Genomic DNA, 17,994 nt, shown 5'->3' with positions numbered 1-17,994 from the left:
AAGGCACTCGTGTGCTTTCATGTGAATTGCAAGGACATTTGGTAGATTAATGGGCAAATACTTATTATAGTTGGTGCAGTGGATGGGATTTGAACCTGGGTTCCCACATACAAGCTTACTTTTATTTATTCAATACGTGTGTGTGTGTGTGTGTGTGTGTGTGTGTGTGTGTGTGTGTGTGTGTGTGTGTGTGTGTGTGTGTGTGTGTGTGTGTGTGTGTGTGTGTGTGTGTGTGTGTGTGTGTGTGTGTGTGTGTGTGTGTGTGTGTGTGTGTGTGTGGTGTGTGTGTGTAAATTTTGCACTGCTCGCTCATTTTAATTATTTTAAATCACTGAGTATGCCAGAAGTCTCTGAATGGTCTTGATGAATAAATTATTGGTCACTTTTCCACTCCATCAGCAGACAGATGTACAATGCATGCATGATTGGTTTTAGCCTTGGAACGTTTCTCCACCGGTTATGAATGCCTGTGGCTCTGTAAAGAGAACGGGCCTCCATTACCGTTGTTTACTTCATCTGTTATGATGGTGCACAGGTAGCACCTTTGAACCTTTGAACTGCCTGGCCTGAATTTGAGTCCTCACCTGACTTTAAACTGTTGGATTGATGTGTCGCAGGCAGGGCCTCGATTGGTGGAGTACATCGTCCTTTGGGTGGACGTTTAAGATCCCACGGTGTCTTTGGCGAAGAGTAAGTGAGGTATCACCGGCACCCTGAACAAATTACAAATTCCTGCCCCAATAGCTCCAGTGGAACGTCAGGCCTGGCCAGACGGTTCGTCAATGGCCTGGACCAGTCCTCCTCATTGGCCTTCCCAACGTGCACGTGGGATAAATCGAGACCATTGAGTAGGAATGTTTAGCTGATCTCGACTTGGAATCCCAGATAAGGCATTGTCATCGTGCTCCAAGCGTCTGTCCATCATCCGTCTCCGATTTCAACTTCTCCGACCAAACCACAAGGCCGATCAGGCTGAAGTTTGGCTACAACGTTCCATTCCTGACTGGCAATGGGGATTGCAAAGCTTGTTTCGGTCACGTGACTTTAAGTAGGTCAAAATGGCCGACTCAGTAAGTTCCTTCAAACATCTACTTCTCCAGACCCACCAGTCAGAATGCTACCAAATTTGAGTTTCAACATTCAGCCAAAGTCGGGATGTTAAAATGTGTAGGGAGTGCTCCATTGATTTAAAAAAATTTTTTTAATACAATGTCGAGGCTCCGATAAGAGCTAACACACAATCCATGTAACAAAGGGAGCAGGAGACAAGAGGGGTGGGAGAGGGAAGCACAAAACAGTGGAGAACAGACACATTAGGAGATCTGTGGAAGGGAGAGGGATGGGGTGGAGTACACAGGGTAAACATGATGGACAAGACAAGGACTTTCAGGAGGAAAAGCAGGGAATTTGAAGGAGGTGGGTTTGGGGTGGATTAACTGGGGTAGAAAAGATCGAGGATTTAGATGGGGGATGATAAGAGATGGTGGTGAACAGCTGTCTTGAAGACCTGGAGGGAAGAGTGGGGTTGAATGGAGTGCAAGTTTATTCCAGAGGTGGGAAAAAAATTAGGAATGAAGATGAGCAGTGATTCTTGATTTTGGGAGTTTTACCAGAAGAAGGTTGCTGACGGAACTTGAGCGCCCTGCGGAAATATTGGGGGGACAGATCACAGACAGAGCAGGGCGGCAAGGCTGGACAGGATACGATAGAAGACAGAAAGACCACTCACATGCCTGCAGTGAGAGACCCAAACACTCAGCTTCATAGCGGGAGATAACAATGATCCGAAATGCCTTGGTTTCCACAGTGTGAAGCCGAGAAAGGAGTGAGGCAGGAGCACCAGCCCATAGAGGAGAGCAGTACTCCATCAGGCTGCGGATGAAAGCTTTGTAAGTGGTCAGGAGCTGGGGTGTGCCAAGGTAGGACTTTTCACGACGGAGGATGCCCAGTCGGTGACTGGCTTTGGAGGCGAGGTTGGAAATGTGGCTTCTCCAGGAAAGGTCATGGCAGATAGTGAAACCCAGAAGCTTGAATCAAAGGACTTCTTCAAGAGGATTGTTGAGAAAATAGATGGGGGGTGGGGGTTCAGACAGCCCTTTGGGAGAAACATAGTGAGAGTGTGAGATTTTTCAGGATTGAAAGACACGTTCCACGTGTTGGACCAGTTTGTGATTTTTATCCAGATTTGCAGAGAGTGAAGAAGCTGCTGCTTGCCGATCTGAGGGATGACAGATGGTACGGCAGAGGGTGGAGTCATCAGGAAAGGGATAAAGAGAATTTTCCAGAGAGTGAGAGAGATCATTGATGAAAACCAGAAAAGGAACAGGGCCCAGAACATGACCTTGAGGAACTCCTGCCTGGACAGGAAGAGGGGATGAGAGAACTCCATTAAGTGCCACATGTTGGCTGCGACAGGAGAGGAATTCTGCGAGCCATGAGTGGAGATGGCCTTGGATACCATCGGAAGAGAGATTTGGTGGTGACGGGACAAAAAGCATTGTTGATTCCAAATGAACTCTCCACAGAAGTCTTCCCCACGGCATCTGCGATGCGAGTTCTTCGTTTCTGAGTCATATTGGCAGGTTTAGCATTCTCATCTAAAGTGATTGGCTGGTAGATTGGCCGAGATGTACATATGTGCACCTCTAAGCTGTCGAGCCTGATTTCGAATCCTGACCCAGTTATAAACTGTCATCCCTTTGTTTCACATGCAGGATGATTCATCTGTGTGTGCCGTCCCACGGGTCGATGTTAAACTGGGCGTCCCATCTGTCGGCATGAGTTGGGGGACATTAAAGATCCCAAGATTTTTAGATCCCTCAATTAAAATTGTCCAACGTTATAGGTCCTTTGCGAAGAGTAGGCGAACCATCACCAGCATCCTGAACAAATTCCAAGTTCTTGCTCTTAACTACAGGGGGCACTGCATCAGCGACAGAGTTGCACTCACACCGGTGATGCAGCCAGCAGGCACAGGCTCCATACACAACTAGAGAGTTCATCGAACACCTAGCCTGCACAGTCTTGAGAAACAAGGACATGGACAGGGTCTGCGAGCGGCAGATTTGATTGGTCGTGATGACGTAAAATGCCATAATATTTTGTCGAAGTACTACTAAACGGAAGGGTTTGAAACTGCCAAAAAGGTGATTTGTGTTCTGCAGTGTTCAAGTGTATAATTTAATCCTCTCCTCCGGCGATCAAGTATGACAATTGTATGTAATGATTGTATGTTTCTACGTACATCTGAAAATTCTTGAAAAAAAAACAAAAAACAGGCTTGCCTAATGTCCACCAAATTCTGCATTCGTGTTTGCAGTACCCAGGGACAGCTCATGGGCACAACCCCCCTGCCCCCCTCGTTGGGGTGAGGGGGGTTATGAGGACCACTTTCCAATGCTCCCGAAAGAAGCAGGTGTTGTTGTTGTTTTTTGTACTCATAGTTGAGGCTTCTGGAAGAGCTAGTACACCGAACAGATCAGGATGCAACAGGACACAAAAGGAACCGTGGAGATGCATGTGGCGAGGGGAACAGGCAAGAGCAAAGTTGAAGGACAAGATAGAGGGAGACTTGAACAAACAATGGGTGTGGGGAGGAATGGGGCCAGGAGAGGATGCAGAGGATGGACAAAATGGATGCAAAAGGAAACTCCAAGGAAGGAAAACTGGAAATTTCCAAGGAGGAGGGATTTGGATGGGGTTAACGAGGGGAGAAAAGATCATGATTTTGGATTTGGTACGATCTGAGATGCTAGTTAACATTTGTCTTGAAGACCTGGAGGAAAGAATGAGATTGAAGAGGATGTGGAAGTTTGTTCCACATATGGGGGGAAACAAAAAAAGAGGGAAAGAGGAATAAATGAATGGATTTATGGACTTTCACCAAAAGGGAGTTGATGGTGGACCGTGTGAGCCCTGCAGAAACCTGGCAGAGGGGGGGGGAGGAGCATGATAAGAGTAGAGGGTGCAAGACCAGAAAGGAGGTGGAAGACAGAGACCATTGCTTGCAATCCCTGCCAATCTGCTTGAGTGAAATGCCAGACTCGCCGGTATTGAGGCCTCTCTCTGAGAATAGCCAGAGAGATATTGACTTTCACAAGTACAGGGGGAAGCATTGAGAGGGTGGTGAGGAGGAATGTAGAAAGGGGGAGCATGAAGCTTTGAGGGGTGTGTTGGGGGTGGATGCTTTTCCTGATTCCAAATTCCCAACTTTGACAAGCGGAGATAAACATTGTGGCATGGGAGATCAGAACGCTTGTTAAGTGCGTGGAGAAATGCTGTGCTGTTTGAGCAGGAGGGGGAGGGGTGACAAGGGGGGAGGGGCAAGGGGAGGTTGCTGGACGAGGCACAGAGCAGACAAACACTTCAGAAAAATAATCCTTTGTAGGAAGAAGAAAAAGACATATATCGTGGTGGAGAAGAACATGTATAGCATTTGTGAAGGAGATACAAGGGTTGAAATGCATTCTTAAAACGTTTTTTTTTATAAGAAGTATTTCTACTTAATGTAGATTGTTTGGAGAAACGGTGGGGGGTGGGGGGATGTAGAACCAGGAGCAGAAAGAAATTCAATAGAAATGAAAATCTTTATGGAGTGAAATATAAAATTTATGGGGTTTTTTTGGTGTGTTTGTTCCGATTATCTTTTCAGCCAAGGAGGGGAAATAAAAATGGTATCGGGATAGTGTTGAGGAAATAGAAGCAAGATACCCGGGAATACACCCAGGACAAAAGTAGGACACACTTACTCTCCGAGGGAAGGCCTTGACCCTTGACAATACGTTCAGGATTTGATGACACTAAAGAAATAGCACAAAACGACGAACGAATTGACGTGAAATATCGCATGGGACAAAACTGCAACACTCGGACGAATCACACATCGCAAAACACGACAAATCCACCTCGGAAAACTTAGCTTACGGTGAGGCGGAAACGAGCAGCTCAGATTTCGCCATGCATGTGTGAAGGACCAATAAAGTTGAAATAAAATAAAGATTTTACAAGTTGTAGAAAAGAACATTTGGACATTTACCGCCATTGATGCATCGTCTTATCCACCACCTTATTTAACACGTTACGTTAGTACTTCATGCTTGTTGTTTGTGTCATTTATAACATCCTTAAAAACAGTACGTTTCCTGTTTTGAATGATTATAAAAATTTGTTTAACTCTCACACAGACAGGCAAACAAAGTTTCAAACACACAATTATCTTGCTCCTCTCTACACATGCGCGATCGGATCGAATTCAGAGCCAAAGTGCTGCTGTTAAACCAGAGGTTTGTTTTCCGATTTGACGTTTCGATTCGTGTTCAAAATCTAACATTCAATTGAACTTGTTGTCCTTCGATCATAAACTGACATTTCTAGACAGACAGACAGATTTTACAGACAGACAGACAGATCCAGACAGATTTCGCTTTGCGTGCATGGGGTAATGAAATAAAATAACGGTTCATGATGCTCAAAACCCAGGTTCGAATCGCACATGCTGTCGGTCTCGGTAATTGTCCATTGTCTACTGATGTCCTTGCAATTCCAATTAAAGTACAATGGTATCGACTCCTCTCCTTGTATAATTCGAAATACCGACACCGATGTCTGCTAATGCCTCTGCGCTGCGTGTAATTTATACACAAACCTCTCCATGAACCTGAGATAAACGTATTAAATGTAGATAATTTGACACAAACAAGCATTAAGCACACCGTGGAAGTGATTACCGCGTACAGCGATACTTATAATTGATTAATGATGTAAAAAAAAAAAAGAAACACAAAACAACACAACATTGCAAAGCTTCCCCCCTTTAATAGCAATGAGATTTCCAACCATGCTGCTTGATGGGTTGTAAGAATAGAAAACGAAATAGTGAGAAAGATTGGATGGGATTTTCATTCCAGATGCTGAATTGAATGCTGGAAACTGCGCCGGTAATGATTCGAGTTTCGTTTTATCCTCCCGACGTGTGGGAATATTGCAGTATAAATCCTGAAAATTATTACATCGTTATAAAAGCCGTGGAACTGGAAAGTTGTTTTCTGGTTTTTATTTGTAATTATTTATTTTTGAATCGCCCTTTGTTGCATCGATAACTACAGCTCGGAGAAAGCCATCGGTATATCTGCTTGTCCTATTTTGTACATGGTTGATAACCTTGAGCCCGCAGAGCGTAACTGCTTTGCGTTGTCGTTTTGAAGATCCATGTTCAAACGGTCTGTTTTGTTGAAGATCATTTGCTCTCAGGTTATACGGGTGGGTCGGTGGCCCCTTGTTTTTTGTTTGTTTGTTTTACTTATAACAACCTCTTCCACGGTCTAGTTCCCTCTTCTCTCTCAATCTTCTATCTCTCCCGGGCAACTCCAGTAACCCTTCCTGGATTGATTCACAAAATTCAGGCTTACCATACACACCTCTTTTGTTCTACGCTTCTCCTTTATGTGGAACCGCTTCTCTGAGGTGTGATCCAGTATTCCCTCCAGGGCTTCAAGCAGGCTGTGCACCACCATCTCACATCACCCTCCACCCAATACCTACCCTCTATTACCCCCATTGGCCCTGCCCAATTCCCTTACTTGGGGGTTGCTGTTTTCTCTCTCTCTCTCTCTCTCTCTCTCTCTCTCTCTCTCTCTCTCTCTCTCTCTCTCTCTCTCTCTCTCTCTCTCTCTCTCTCTCTCTCTCTCTCTCTCTCTCTCTCTCTCTCTCTCTCTCTCTCTCTCTCTTTCTCTTTCTCTTTCTCTTTCCCTTTCCCTTTCCCTTTCCCTTTCTCTCTTTCTCTCTTTCTCTTTCTCTTTCTCTTTCTCTTTCTCTTTCTCTTTCTCTCTTTCTCCCTTTCTCCCTTTCTCCCTTTCTCCCTTTCTCCCTTTCTCCCTTTCTCCCTTTCTCCCTTTCTCCCTTTCTCCCTTTCTCCCTTTCTCTCTTTCTCTCTTTCTCTCTTTCTCTCTTTCTCTCTTTCTCTCTTTCTCTCTTTCTCTCTTTCTCTCTTTCTCTCTTTCTCTCTTTCTCTCTTTCTCTCTTTCTCTCTTTCTCTCTTTCTCTCTTTCTCTCTTTCTCTCTTTCTCTCTCGTTGCCCCACTGTCAGTTCATGTTCTTCCCTGAGCATCGATCATTTAATAATATTAAAAAAATGAAGGCTCCACCGACTCATATAAACCCGAGCCTCGTCTGCTGCGCAGCTGTGCTATTTGATTGGTGGCTTCATATTTCAATTTTGATTCCCTTAAGCCAGTTGTTTGACTTTTCACAAGAAGTATATGATTAAGGAGCAAACTCTGGGATCACTTTATTCGAGGGGCTATTATCCAGATTGTCAGACCAAATATGAGATCTGAGACGAGAAGAGTTTGTAGTGAAAGAAAGGCAGAACGTGTTCCCCCAGGAGGTTTGTGTGCTCTCTGCCAGTGGTACTTAATAACCTGGAACAAACATGAATAGTTAATGCAGTTGGTTTTTGTCGCTTTGTTAAGCTAGACCAAAGGCTGACTTTCCGGTTCCCGGTAAATAATGCCCAGGTAAATAATGCCCAGGTGAGAGGTGCCCCTTCTCGAACTCCTGTGCACATGTCCACTCGCACCGTCATCTGGGTCACAACCAGAGATTCGCATATCCTTCCAGGGTCAATCTCGCAGCGTAATTACCTGTTGCAAACAAACATACACACCTGCTGTACCACCAGCAGGTGTAATTTGTGGTGTCGGTGACGAGGCACTCAGTGTTTGTTTGTGTTCCCCCCCCCCCCACCCCAGAAAGGTCATCTTTTAGCATCTCTCTTTTTCCACTTTGAAATGTAAAATAAAGGGCACGTCTGAATATTTTATGTGTGCTCTAAATATTTATGTAATAACTGAACTGAGAGGTATGCTGCGTTAAAATACATTACCATATTGCGTTCCCTATTGATACCTCGTCATTTGGGCAGGGATTCAGTTACCAATTCGGCCAGCTGGTTGCATCACTACTGAAGCATGGCTGTGCCACTTGTGTTCTTGTATGTTTCAAGAGCAGGAACTTGTATTTTTACCCCGCGTGCACGAAGCGAAAAGCGGGCTTAAGCAATTGCTTCACTTTATCAGTCTATCTCTCCGCAAATATCAATTTATGATCGAGGAACAACTTGATTTCAATTGAATGTTCATTTCAAAAACATGAATCGGGAAACAAACCTGTAGTTTCACAGCACTTTATCCCTCAATTTGTCTCGATCGTGCACGCGTACAGAGGAGCGAGATGCTGCAATCTTTGTCCTCTGCCTAGATCTGTCCCGTCAAACAAAAATTGAAAATCATTCCAAACAGGAAACTTACTGTTTTTAAGGACGTCATAAAGGACACAAACAACAGGCACGACGAACTAATGTAACCTCTTAGATAGGGGTGGCGTATAAGACACTGCTTCAACGGCGGTCAACATCCCAAAAAAAGTTTTCTACAACCTTTGAAATATTTATTTTATTTCAATTGTATTGTATACTTGAACACTGTAGAACACAAGTTCCCTTTTTGGCACTTTCTAAACCCTTTCGATTAGTCGTTTTGTTTTTGTTGTTGTATACATAGTTGAGGCTCATGGAAGATCGAGTACACTAAACGGATCAGGACATAACAGGATGCACAAGGAACAATAGAGAGGGGGAGGGGGGACACGAACAGCATAGTTGTAGACCTAGATAGAGGGAGACTTGGACAAGCAATGGGTGTGTGGAGGAATGGGGAGCAGGAGGGGATGCGTGGGGTGTACAAGATGGATATAGAAGGAAACTCTCAGGAGGGAAAACTGGAAATTTGGAATGAGGAGGGGTTCAGGTGAAGAAGTTGATGAGGATAAAAAAAAAAGATCATGATTTGGGATTTGCAATGATCTCAGATTGGGGTGAACAACTGTCTTGAAGACCTGGAGGGAAGAATTTTTGATTGAAGAGGATGCAGCAGTTGGTTGCACAGGTGGAAAAAAAAAAGTGGAACAAAGGAGTGGTGGTGGGCAGTGATGGATTTAGGTAGTTTCACAACAATGAGGTAGATGGTGGACCGTGTGTGCCCTGCAGAAACCTGAGGGGGGGGCTGGAGGGGGAGAGACAAAGAATGGAAAGAACAGAGCGTACAAGACCAGAAAGGAGGTGGTAGACAGAGACAACCAACCTGTCGAATTTTGCGAAGTAATGGGTCCATACACTCGCCTTCATCATGGAAGATTTCAATAATCTTGAATGCCTTGGTTTCCAAAGCGTCAAGCTGAGCAAGATGTGAGGCGGGGAGCCAGCCCAGAGGGAAGAGCAGTACTCCATCAAGCTGTGCTCATGAAGGCTTTGTAGGTGTATAGGAGTTCGGGTGTGCCAAGGAAGAAATTGTCCGACGGAGGATCCCAGCCGGCCACTGTGTTTGGAGGCCAACTTTAAAATTTTGGTTTTCCCAAGAAAGATCATGGCTGAGTGAGACCAAAGAGTTTGAATGACTGAACTTCCTCAAGAGGGTTGTTAAAAAAGGTAGATTGGGGAGGAGGGGAGGGGGTTGAGTTGCCAGACAATTCTTTTCGAGAGTCAGAGAGATCATTGATGAAGATCACGAATCGGACTGGGCTCAGAACACTCAGAACACGAATAGGACTGGGACTGGGCTTGAGAAACTCCAGCCTTGACAGGGAGAGGTGATGAAGTGACGGGTTTTACTTGGACAAAACGTTGCGGCATTTTTATTTTTCTCTCTCTCAAGACTGCGCAGGTAAGGTGTTTTATGAACTCTCTAGTTTTTCACGGTTCCATATGATAACTCACCTATTCTTTGTCGAAGTACACCGTGGGATCGTCAATGTCCACAAATCAATGCGGGCAGATGGAACGATTCAGACAAGGCACAAAAGCAATTCCAGAGTTTTTCCTGAGTTTCCTTGTCGTTTATGAAGCTGTTAGTCGATAAAATGAATAGAGACAGTCGACCACGCTCGCCACAGCCCATACAGCCACAAAGGGACCACACATCACCAACAAAACCGTTGCTGCTGCTTCCTTCATATCACCCACACAGACAACCTGTCAAAGGTATTATGAAGGCAATCTGGATCTAACGATAAATGTGGTTTTAATATTTCGACAATACTTGGAGTGGCATCAAAAAGAAATTGAATCGTTTATCCCTACTTAGAGGTCCTCATTCCACCTTCAGACGTGGAACGAAGGAGATTACTGGAACTGACGTGAGATACCCGGCTTAACGCCTTCAGGAAGGACGGATTGCTTCGAGAATAGCTGCCTTTGTAATGTCCAGGAGACAGAGGGACGACCTGGGGCTGACAGTAAAATAGAGAAAGATGCTTATTAACCAGGAGACACGAGGCTACTCTGATGGACACAATATATATATATATATATATATATATATATATATATATATATATATATATATATATATATATATATATATATATATATATATATATATATATATATATATATATATATATATGAACAAACGGCGTGGGCCAGAAAAAAGGAATGAAAATAACAAAAGAGACAGAAATAAATTGCTGGAGCTCTTATTAACCTCGTTGCATCCTTCAATGGCAGATAATAATTAATGGTTGCAGATGCAATCATAGACTGGGCCAAGAATAAGCAAAGAGACGTACAGGTACAGGTGGTGGATTTTCAATGCCCGAGGCCCGACATCTATGCTGGCACGAGCTGGTGGTACCAGGGCTTTTCCTAAGCTCCATTAAACCCTGTGCTGTGCTGTGCAGATGGGCCTATAATTAGCAGCCAGCTTAGCACATCAGCCAATCAGACACAAAGGACAATCTTACTCCTTTTTCAGTTTCTCCTTCATTATCACCCCCAATCCCCTTGAGCTGATTTATTTGCAATGTTGGGATGATGAACGGTGAGTTGGCAGTCAGTGGGGTCGCCATTCGTCGACCAGCGAAGCAAGTTCCACAGCGCATTCGTTTGCTCGAATGATGTTGGAAACATGAGCCCTTCCACGCTGCCACTCACGAGGAGAATGGCCATCACGTGTTGTGAACGAGCGGTGCTGTTTAAAAAAGAACCTTCAAATAATTTGGGAAGAGGTGTCGTTGAGCAAGTAAACTGTTTGATTTTGGGGGCCGCTGGTGAACTTGCTTCCGGTTGGAAATCAAATTCAAGTTCTAATCAGTGGAGACGAACAAGAGTGCGCATTGAGGTCGCAAGAATCATTTTCTATCGAATTTTTTTTGGAACTCCTTGGACTTTTGAGGGTCATGCGTTCGTTGTCCTTGTGTCGAACGCAATACAGTGAAGTTAGTTCTCCGGCTGTGACGACGAGTTCACATGAAGTCCATCCATGAGCACTTTTTAAACTAAACATGAGCTAAACAGAGAGTTTAGTGAGGACCCTTGTATTGTTTAAGATTCTCGTGGAGGATCTCTAAGTCTTACTCACGTTGTTGTTCTTCATCCTCTTCTTGTGGACTTTTTTGTTTCACAGCCTCCAGTTTTCATCGAAACTTCCTGAAACTTGGTATATATACGTAAAAATACCCTGCACAGACAGTAACCATCTCCGATTTTGAAAATTCCTCCTAGAAAAAAAGTTATGATGTCAAAATATCTCCTCTAATGGAAATCGCCTAAAAAATTATCTCCGAAACTAGGCAAGCTTTTTAAATTCTATTTGCGGGAATCGAACAGGGCATTAGCAGAGATGAATTACCGCACATATGATACATCGCTGTGACGTCATATCAATTTTTATGACGTCATTCCTATTTTTGACTTTTTTGTTTCACAACCCAGAGTTTTCACCGGATCTTCGTGAAACTTGCCGTGTATATGCAGAAAGCCCACGCGCAGGCAGTAACTATCTCCGATTTTGGAAATTCTTCCTAGAAAAAAAGTTAACGTCATAATATCGCCGCTAATGGAAATCGCCTGTACCGTTATTTCTGAAACTAGTTTGTTTCACAGCCTACAGTTTTCATCGAAACTTCCTGAAACTTGGCATATTGTTACAGATTTCCGCCCGCCGACGTGCGGACAGCCGATTTTAGCGGAATCGCGGCCGTACGCCCACCGGACGAGCAATCCAGTCACAGCTTTCGGAACAACGCCAAAATCTCGCTACGGGTGTGTTTTTAATGCACACCACAGCCTAGTCAACACTCTACCCGCGCTGCAGGGTCCGATAGCCGAATGGTCGATTTACCTAATTAATCGCGCGGGCAGACTACCGAGAGACTGTTCCTCAACGAGGCCTGCTTGGAAACGAGCCGCTTAAGCAGCTCGCTCCGTTTTGGGATAACCGAGCGGGGTATTATCGCGAAAGCCCCGTTGGATCCGATTCTATTATCGGCTATTAAAACGCCAGCAATTATTTTGAATGCAATACGGCAGTTCAATTTGAAGGAAAAGGACGCGACAAACGCGTTAACGTTCACACAAGGACATTTATTGATAGAACGACACATATACAATCATGCAGTCATGTATGCAGCCAATGCACGTATACAATCATGCAGTCATGTATGCAGCCAATGCACGTATGGGACAAAACACAAGCAAGAAAAAGAACTACCACCGTTATAATAATTACATACACTTATACAGTTCTACTTAAAGACATGGCGCCACAACGTTCATGCAAAACCCCAGAAAAGAAAAGGCCCGGGCTCGTAAGCCTTTAATGTTTCTCAGAGCTTGGGAGACTGAAGGAGCTCCGAGAGGCCGCGCTGGTTACCTGCCACCTTCATGGCGACTCGCTGGGTGCTCCTTGGCGTCCCGTCCACATGGCAGCTGGCGTGACCGTGGCGCGGCCCAGGCCTCGTCATGCGGCCCAATCAATCGGGCCTAGTCGACAACGCCTCAGAGGAACGAACGGGCCTTTGCTCTTTCAGAGTTGATGCTCTCTTAAGAGCCCGTCCGTTCCTCCGTGTTGTTTGGACTGTCCCGGGGCCCGATCACCTCCGACCATTATGCCGCTGGTTGGCGACTCCTCTCCGGCCTCTTCCCAGCGACCTACAGCTCGGCACAGAATGGCAGGCTGCGCTCCAGGCTCCGCTCTCTCCAGCTCCCATCCATCTGCAGACTCCAGGCTCCAGGCTGATCCAGCTCCAAACGCGGCCCCGCACAACTCCTCACAACTGCGCTTGGCGTCTCTGCGTGCTTTTTATGGGATCCGTGAGGCGAGGTTTGATCTCCGAGCCCTCACCTCTGACCCCCCGCTGGCTCCGCCCCCCTTCGATCTCCTGATCCAATTAGAATGCGAAGCTCGGAGAGAGCGGACGTGGGTGAAATCAACGCCCTGGTGCCAACGAAGGAGAGCGGACGTGGGTGAAATCAACGACCCTGGTGCCAACGAAGGAGCGGACGTGGGTGAATTCGCCGTCTCTGGCGTAAAGATGGCGGCGCAATGGAGATGACGGTAAGGCGTTGCTGTTCGTTGTTGCGTAGGTTGTGAGGGGATGTCATGGTGGTCGTTGTGGAGATGGTTGATGAGAGCGATGTTGGTGGTGGAGGTGGTTGTGGTGAAGCGGTTGATGAGAGCGATGTTGGTGGTGAAGGTGGTTGTTGTGAAGCGGTTGGTCCAAATTAAAGATAATAAAAGAAAAACGGCTACCTCAAAGATTACAACCCGGTTACACGAATAAATCCCTTAGACCTTGATGGGGAAATCTATCTGAACACAGACTTATCGACATAACTGATCTAAGGACCTATATAGTGCTCTGTGAATTTCCACAACCGTAACAATATATATGTAAAAATACCCTGCGCAGACAGTAACCATCTTCGATTTTGAAAATTCCTCCTAGAAAAAAAAGTTATGACGTCAAAATATCTCTGCTAATGGAAATCGCCAAAAAATTATCTCCGAAACTCGGCAAGCTTTTTGAATTCTGTTTGCGGGAATCAAGCCGGGCATTAGCACAGATAATTTATCGCAAACCTGATACATCACAATGATGTCACATTCGTTTTTATGACGTCATCATTAAGAAGACGAGGATCTTAGCTCATTCGAGCTTGTTTTTCTTGGACATCTGTTTATGTGCCCACTGTTGGGAGGAAACGGGGACAGAGTGAAAGAAGCATTTATATATCCTCCAAGGGAGGAGAGGATGGAAGCAGGATCCAAACTTCTACCACATTTGAGTATGTAATAAATAGATGGCCCTCCACCAGACTTAACTACTGTTTACTATGTCACACGCTTATAATTATCAGGTATCACCAATCTCGCCTTCGGCAAATGACCTGTGTTTTCACGAGAAATCAAGCTCTTTAAATTGGGTTTAATAATTTGGAATTGAGGAATGTTTCGATCCCATTTAGAGTTTGATTCCACAAATTATACGCTGTTTGTGAAGTCTTCCACCTCCACTGTGGACTTCCAGGAATGTTCTTTAATATTTGTGTTGTTTTCAAACTTCCATCATTATCACAACAAATGGTTAAATCCATGATAACTTGCAGAAACATAATATGAAGTTTGCTTCTGGATTATATCGAAAAATATACAGAAACTATTTCTCTATTTTTTTTTCTTCCTGATATGCTAGATTCCAGAACACGTTCATGTTGGAGTGGGGTTGGCAGGATGGCTGAGAGGTCGGCACACTCTCACCTCGAAGCCTTCGAACCTGGGTTTGAATCCCGACGCACCTATAAACTGCCATCCCGGTGTTTCACATTCATCGATGTGTCTCGTCCCTCGGATGGACGTTAAACTGAGCATCCCATGTGCCAACATTAGTTGCTGGACGTTGAATATCCCATGGTGTCCTTCGCGAGAGAGTATGCGAGCGATTGCTGGCACCCTGAAACGAATCACAAATTCTTGCCCAAACTACTTGATTGAACATCAGGCCTGGTCAGCCGGTTCGTGAAAGACAAAAACTTCCGCCTGGCTAACTCCACAAAAACGTGGGAACAATTGTGAGACGTTAACTAAAGAATAAGTGCATATTGCAGTGCTTTGTGTTCTTTGTGTTAAAATGATGTTTGACTCTGAAAATAATGTCTCGTTTGCAGGTGCTGGCCATTATGTCCATCCTGTTCATCATCCTGTCGACGATTGCTCTGTCTCTCAATACATTGCCCGAGCTGCATCATAGCGACGAGTTTGGAAATCAGGTGGACAACCCGTCGCTTGCACACGTTGAGGCCGTTTGCATCGCCTGGTTCACCACGGAATACGTGCTCCGTTTCGTCTCTGCTCCCAACAAGTGGAAATTCCTCAAGGGTGCACTCAACGTCATTGATCTACTCGCCATTCTACCGTACTACGTGACTATTTTTCTTACAGAGTCCAACCAGAATGTTCTTCAGTTTCAGAACGTGCGCCGCGTGGTCCAGATTTTCCGCATCATGCGGATCCTCCGGATCCTCAAACTGGCACGACACTCGACGGGGCTCCAATCCTTGGGTTTCACACTCCGTCGAAGTTACAATGAATTGGGTCTCCTCATCCTTTTCCTCGCCATGGGAATCATGATTTTCTCAAGCTTGGTGTTCTTTGCAGAGAAGGATGAGCCAAGGACAAAGTTCAGCAGCATTCCAGCCTCTTTTTGGTGGGCCACCATAACGATGACGACGGTCGGCTATGGGGACATATACCCGCAGACGCTGCTGGGGAAAATTGTGGGCGGACTGTGCTGCATTGCTGGTGTTCTGGTCATCGCTCTCCCCATCCCAATCATTGTCAACAACTTTTCTGAATTTTACAAGGAACAGAAGCGTCAAGAGAAGGCGGTAAAGAGGCGTGAAGCCATTGAGAGGGCCAAAAGGAATGGCAGCATCATCTCCACGAACTCTCATGACTCACTGCTCCATGGTCTGGATTTCGGAGAGCAAGTGGCAGACAACAGGCAGCCATTACCAGATCCCAACGGCATGCAGCAACTTGCTACGTTGGACGCCCAGTCAAACCACTGTCTTGAGCTTCGGGAAATGAACAGCGATTCTGAAACAAAACCAAACAAAACCGAAGCCTTAAAGTCATCTTTGACTCAAGTTGCACAGAACCGGGAGTCGTATATTGAAACTGCAGCTGTCGATTCTTCTTGCAGCGTCGTGATGGAAAAACAGCCCGAGAAAGAAATTTGTTCCAATCGTCAAAGAACGACAAATTCCGCCGATTCCTCAGCCAACGTCTCAAGCAAAATGCTTGGCTGTCAATTCCATTCCCTCGCACCTGATGTGAGGACTTTTTCAAGCATGGACAGCTTTGCAAGTTGCAGTGCTGACCCGTTGAAGGGATTCACTTCACTCAAGTCCAGCTCTCCCTGGTGGCATGGCACCAACGCAAAATCCTATCTTCCTGGAGTGTCCGCAGAGGATGGCGAGGTCAGCCTGCTTTCCATCTCTGTCGGCACGCTCCCCATGTCAAAACCACCGATGAAGTCTTCACCGAAAAACCAGCTTAGCGAGGACAATAACGGTCAAGAAGTAGAGACGATACCGTCGAACTGTTCACTCGACGCAACAGCACATGCTATGCAACCAAAGATTCGGAATAATGAAAGCACACACTTTAGGATCATAGAAACCACAGCACAAATGGCCACTTCCGGTGACACCGCGGATGATGTCAACCCAACGTTTTCTGTTATCCCGAGCAGTACGGATTCGAGCTCGGTTCCCAGCTTGTCTCCACCCATGCTATCCCCTCTCCGACAAGAGAACGGCACACGCGGTCTTCATTGGGATGACAACACGGTTCATCCACGATCCCGCTCTCAAGCCCTGCCGCAGAAAACCGCACGGGAACCGGAAAGCCTCAGAGACCACGCGGTTGACTCACCAATTGCCTATCACGTGGTGGACAGATATGTTTGAATGTACTTTGATTCATTTGCACCGTTGCTTGTCGTGTTCAAACGAATGAATGCGTCCTGTTCATTGCCGGCCACGTAACGGCGTTTCAAGATGAGATGGCTCAGAGGCTCAAAACAACATCCCCTTCTGACTCGCATATTATTGACTGTGTGTATTTATTTTTCTCTTCTGTGGGTTTTTTTGTTGCGTTTGTGCGTTTTCATACATATAGTGCTGTTGTACTTCACTTATTTTTGGACTCGGTGCAGCCATGGGGCCCTCATGGTGAGAACGTAACAGGAAACGCAAAGATGGATGTCTCTCTCCGCAAGAAGGGTCTCTCCATCCCGTTTCATGATTTGTATTGCGTTTCCCGGATCCTGCTCCATCTCCCTGTCTCGATCTCTACGAGGGAAGGCATCCGGTACAGTCCTTTATTCTGATGGTCATTTCGATGCAACACAAGCCTCAACAAGTTTGGCTTTTTAAAAAAAAATTCTTCTCCACTCTGTGATATTGGACCAACAATTTGTTTTTACTTTCGATGTTCAGTTACAAGTATTTATTTTATTTTATTTTTAAACCGAATATGAGATGTAATTCCATTGTAGCTAACATTAGTTATAAAGTCACTTATGTCACTTCTCTTGCTCATTTTGCAAATGAACAACAATGATGTAACTGCTTCATACTTTCAATTGTAATATTTATTTATTTATTTATTTATATATATATACACATATATATATATATATATATATATATATATATATATATATATATATATATATTGTTGCTGATTCGCGCCCGCCGGCGTGCGAGCGGCCACGTAACTCGAATCGCGGCACGTCGCCCACCGGACGGACAATCCCGTCGTGACCCTCTCGGACTAACGCCGGGAACTAGTCACGGGTGGGCCTTTCGGCCTCACCACGATCGTGCCAATCGGCCCCCCGCGTGGGATAGGGTTGCTCGCCAAATTCGACCTACCTAAGTACCCACACGGAGGGTAGACCGGGCGATCGCACCTCGCCGCAGGTCGACTCCGGACATGGGCCACTTTAAGTGACCCGCTCCGTACTATCGGGATAACCGAGCGGTGTTATCATCAACCTCGACGGTTCGATTAATTATTGGGCATATTTAGCCCACGACCAACCCTTTACGTGAAGTAAGATGGAGATTCAATAAAAGAAAAGACGAAACGAAAC

At 45.4% G+C, this 17,994-nt stretch overlaps 1 protein-coding gene across 2 annotated transcripts in view; it reads left to right on the top strand.

Moving 5' to 3' along the window:
* Positions 1-17,464, top strand: part of LOC147012678 (potassium voltage-gated channel subfamily B member 1-like) — a 61,306-nt gene extending 43,842 nt beyond the window's left edge. For both annotated transcript variants that reach the window (XM_085853759.1, XM_085853757.1), the window contains one exon: positions 14,999-17,464. In XM_085853759.1, the coding sequence (XP_085709885.1) occupies positions 14,999-16,804 (1,806 nt within the window). In that variant the 3' untranslated portion in view covers positions 16,805-17,464. The remainder of the gene's footprint in view (positions 1-14,998) is intronic.
* The last annotated feature ends 530 nt before the right edge of the window (positions 17,465-17,994 follow it).

The sequence above is a fragment of the Eptatretus burgeri genome, chromosome 14 (assembly GCF_056783735.1).
Source record: "Eptatretus burgeri isolate ZD-2024b chromosome 14, Ebu_testis_v1, whole genome shotgun sequence".
Taxonomy (NCBI): domain Eukaryota; kingdom Metazoa; phylum Chordata; class Myxini; order Myxiniformes; family Myxinidae; genus Eptatretus; species Eptatretus burgeri.
Note: the sequence above shows the minus strand (reverse complement) of the source record. Positions and strands in the feature narration are given on the sequence as shown.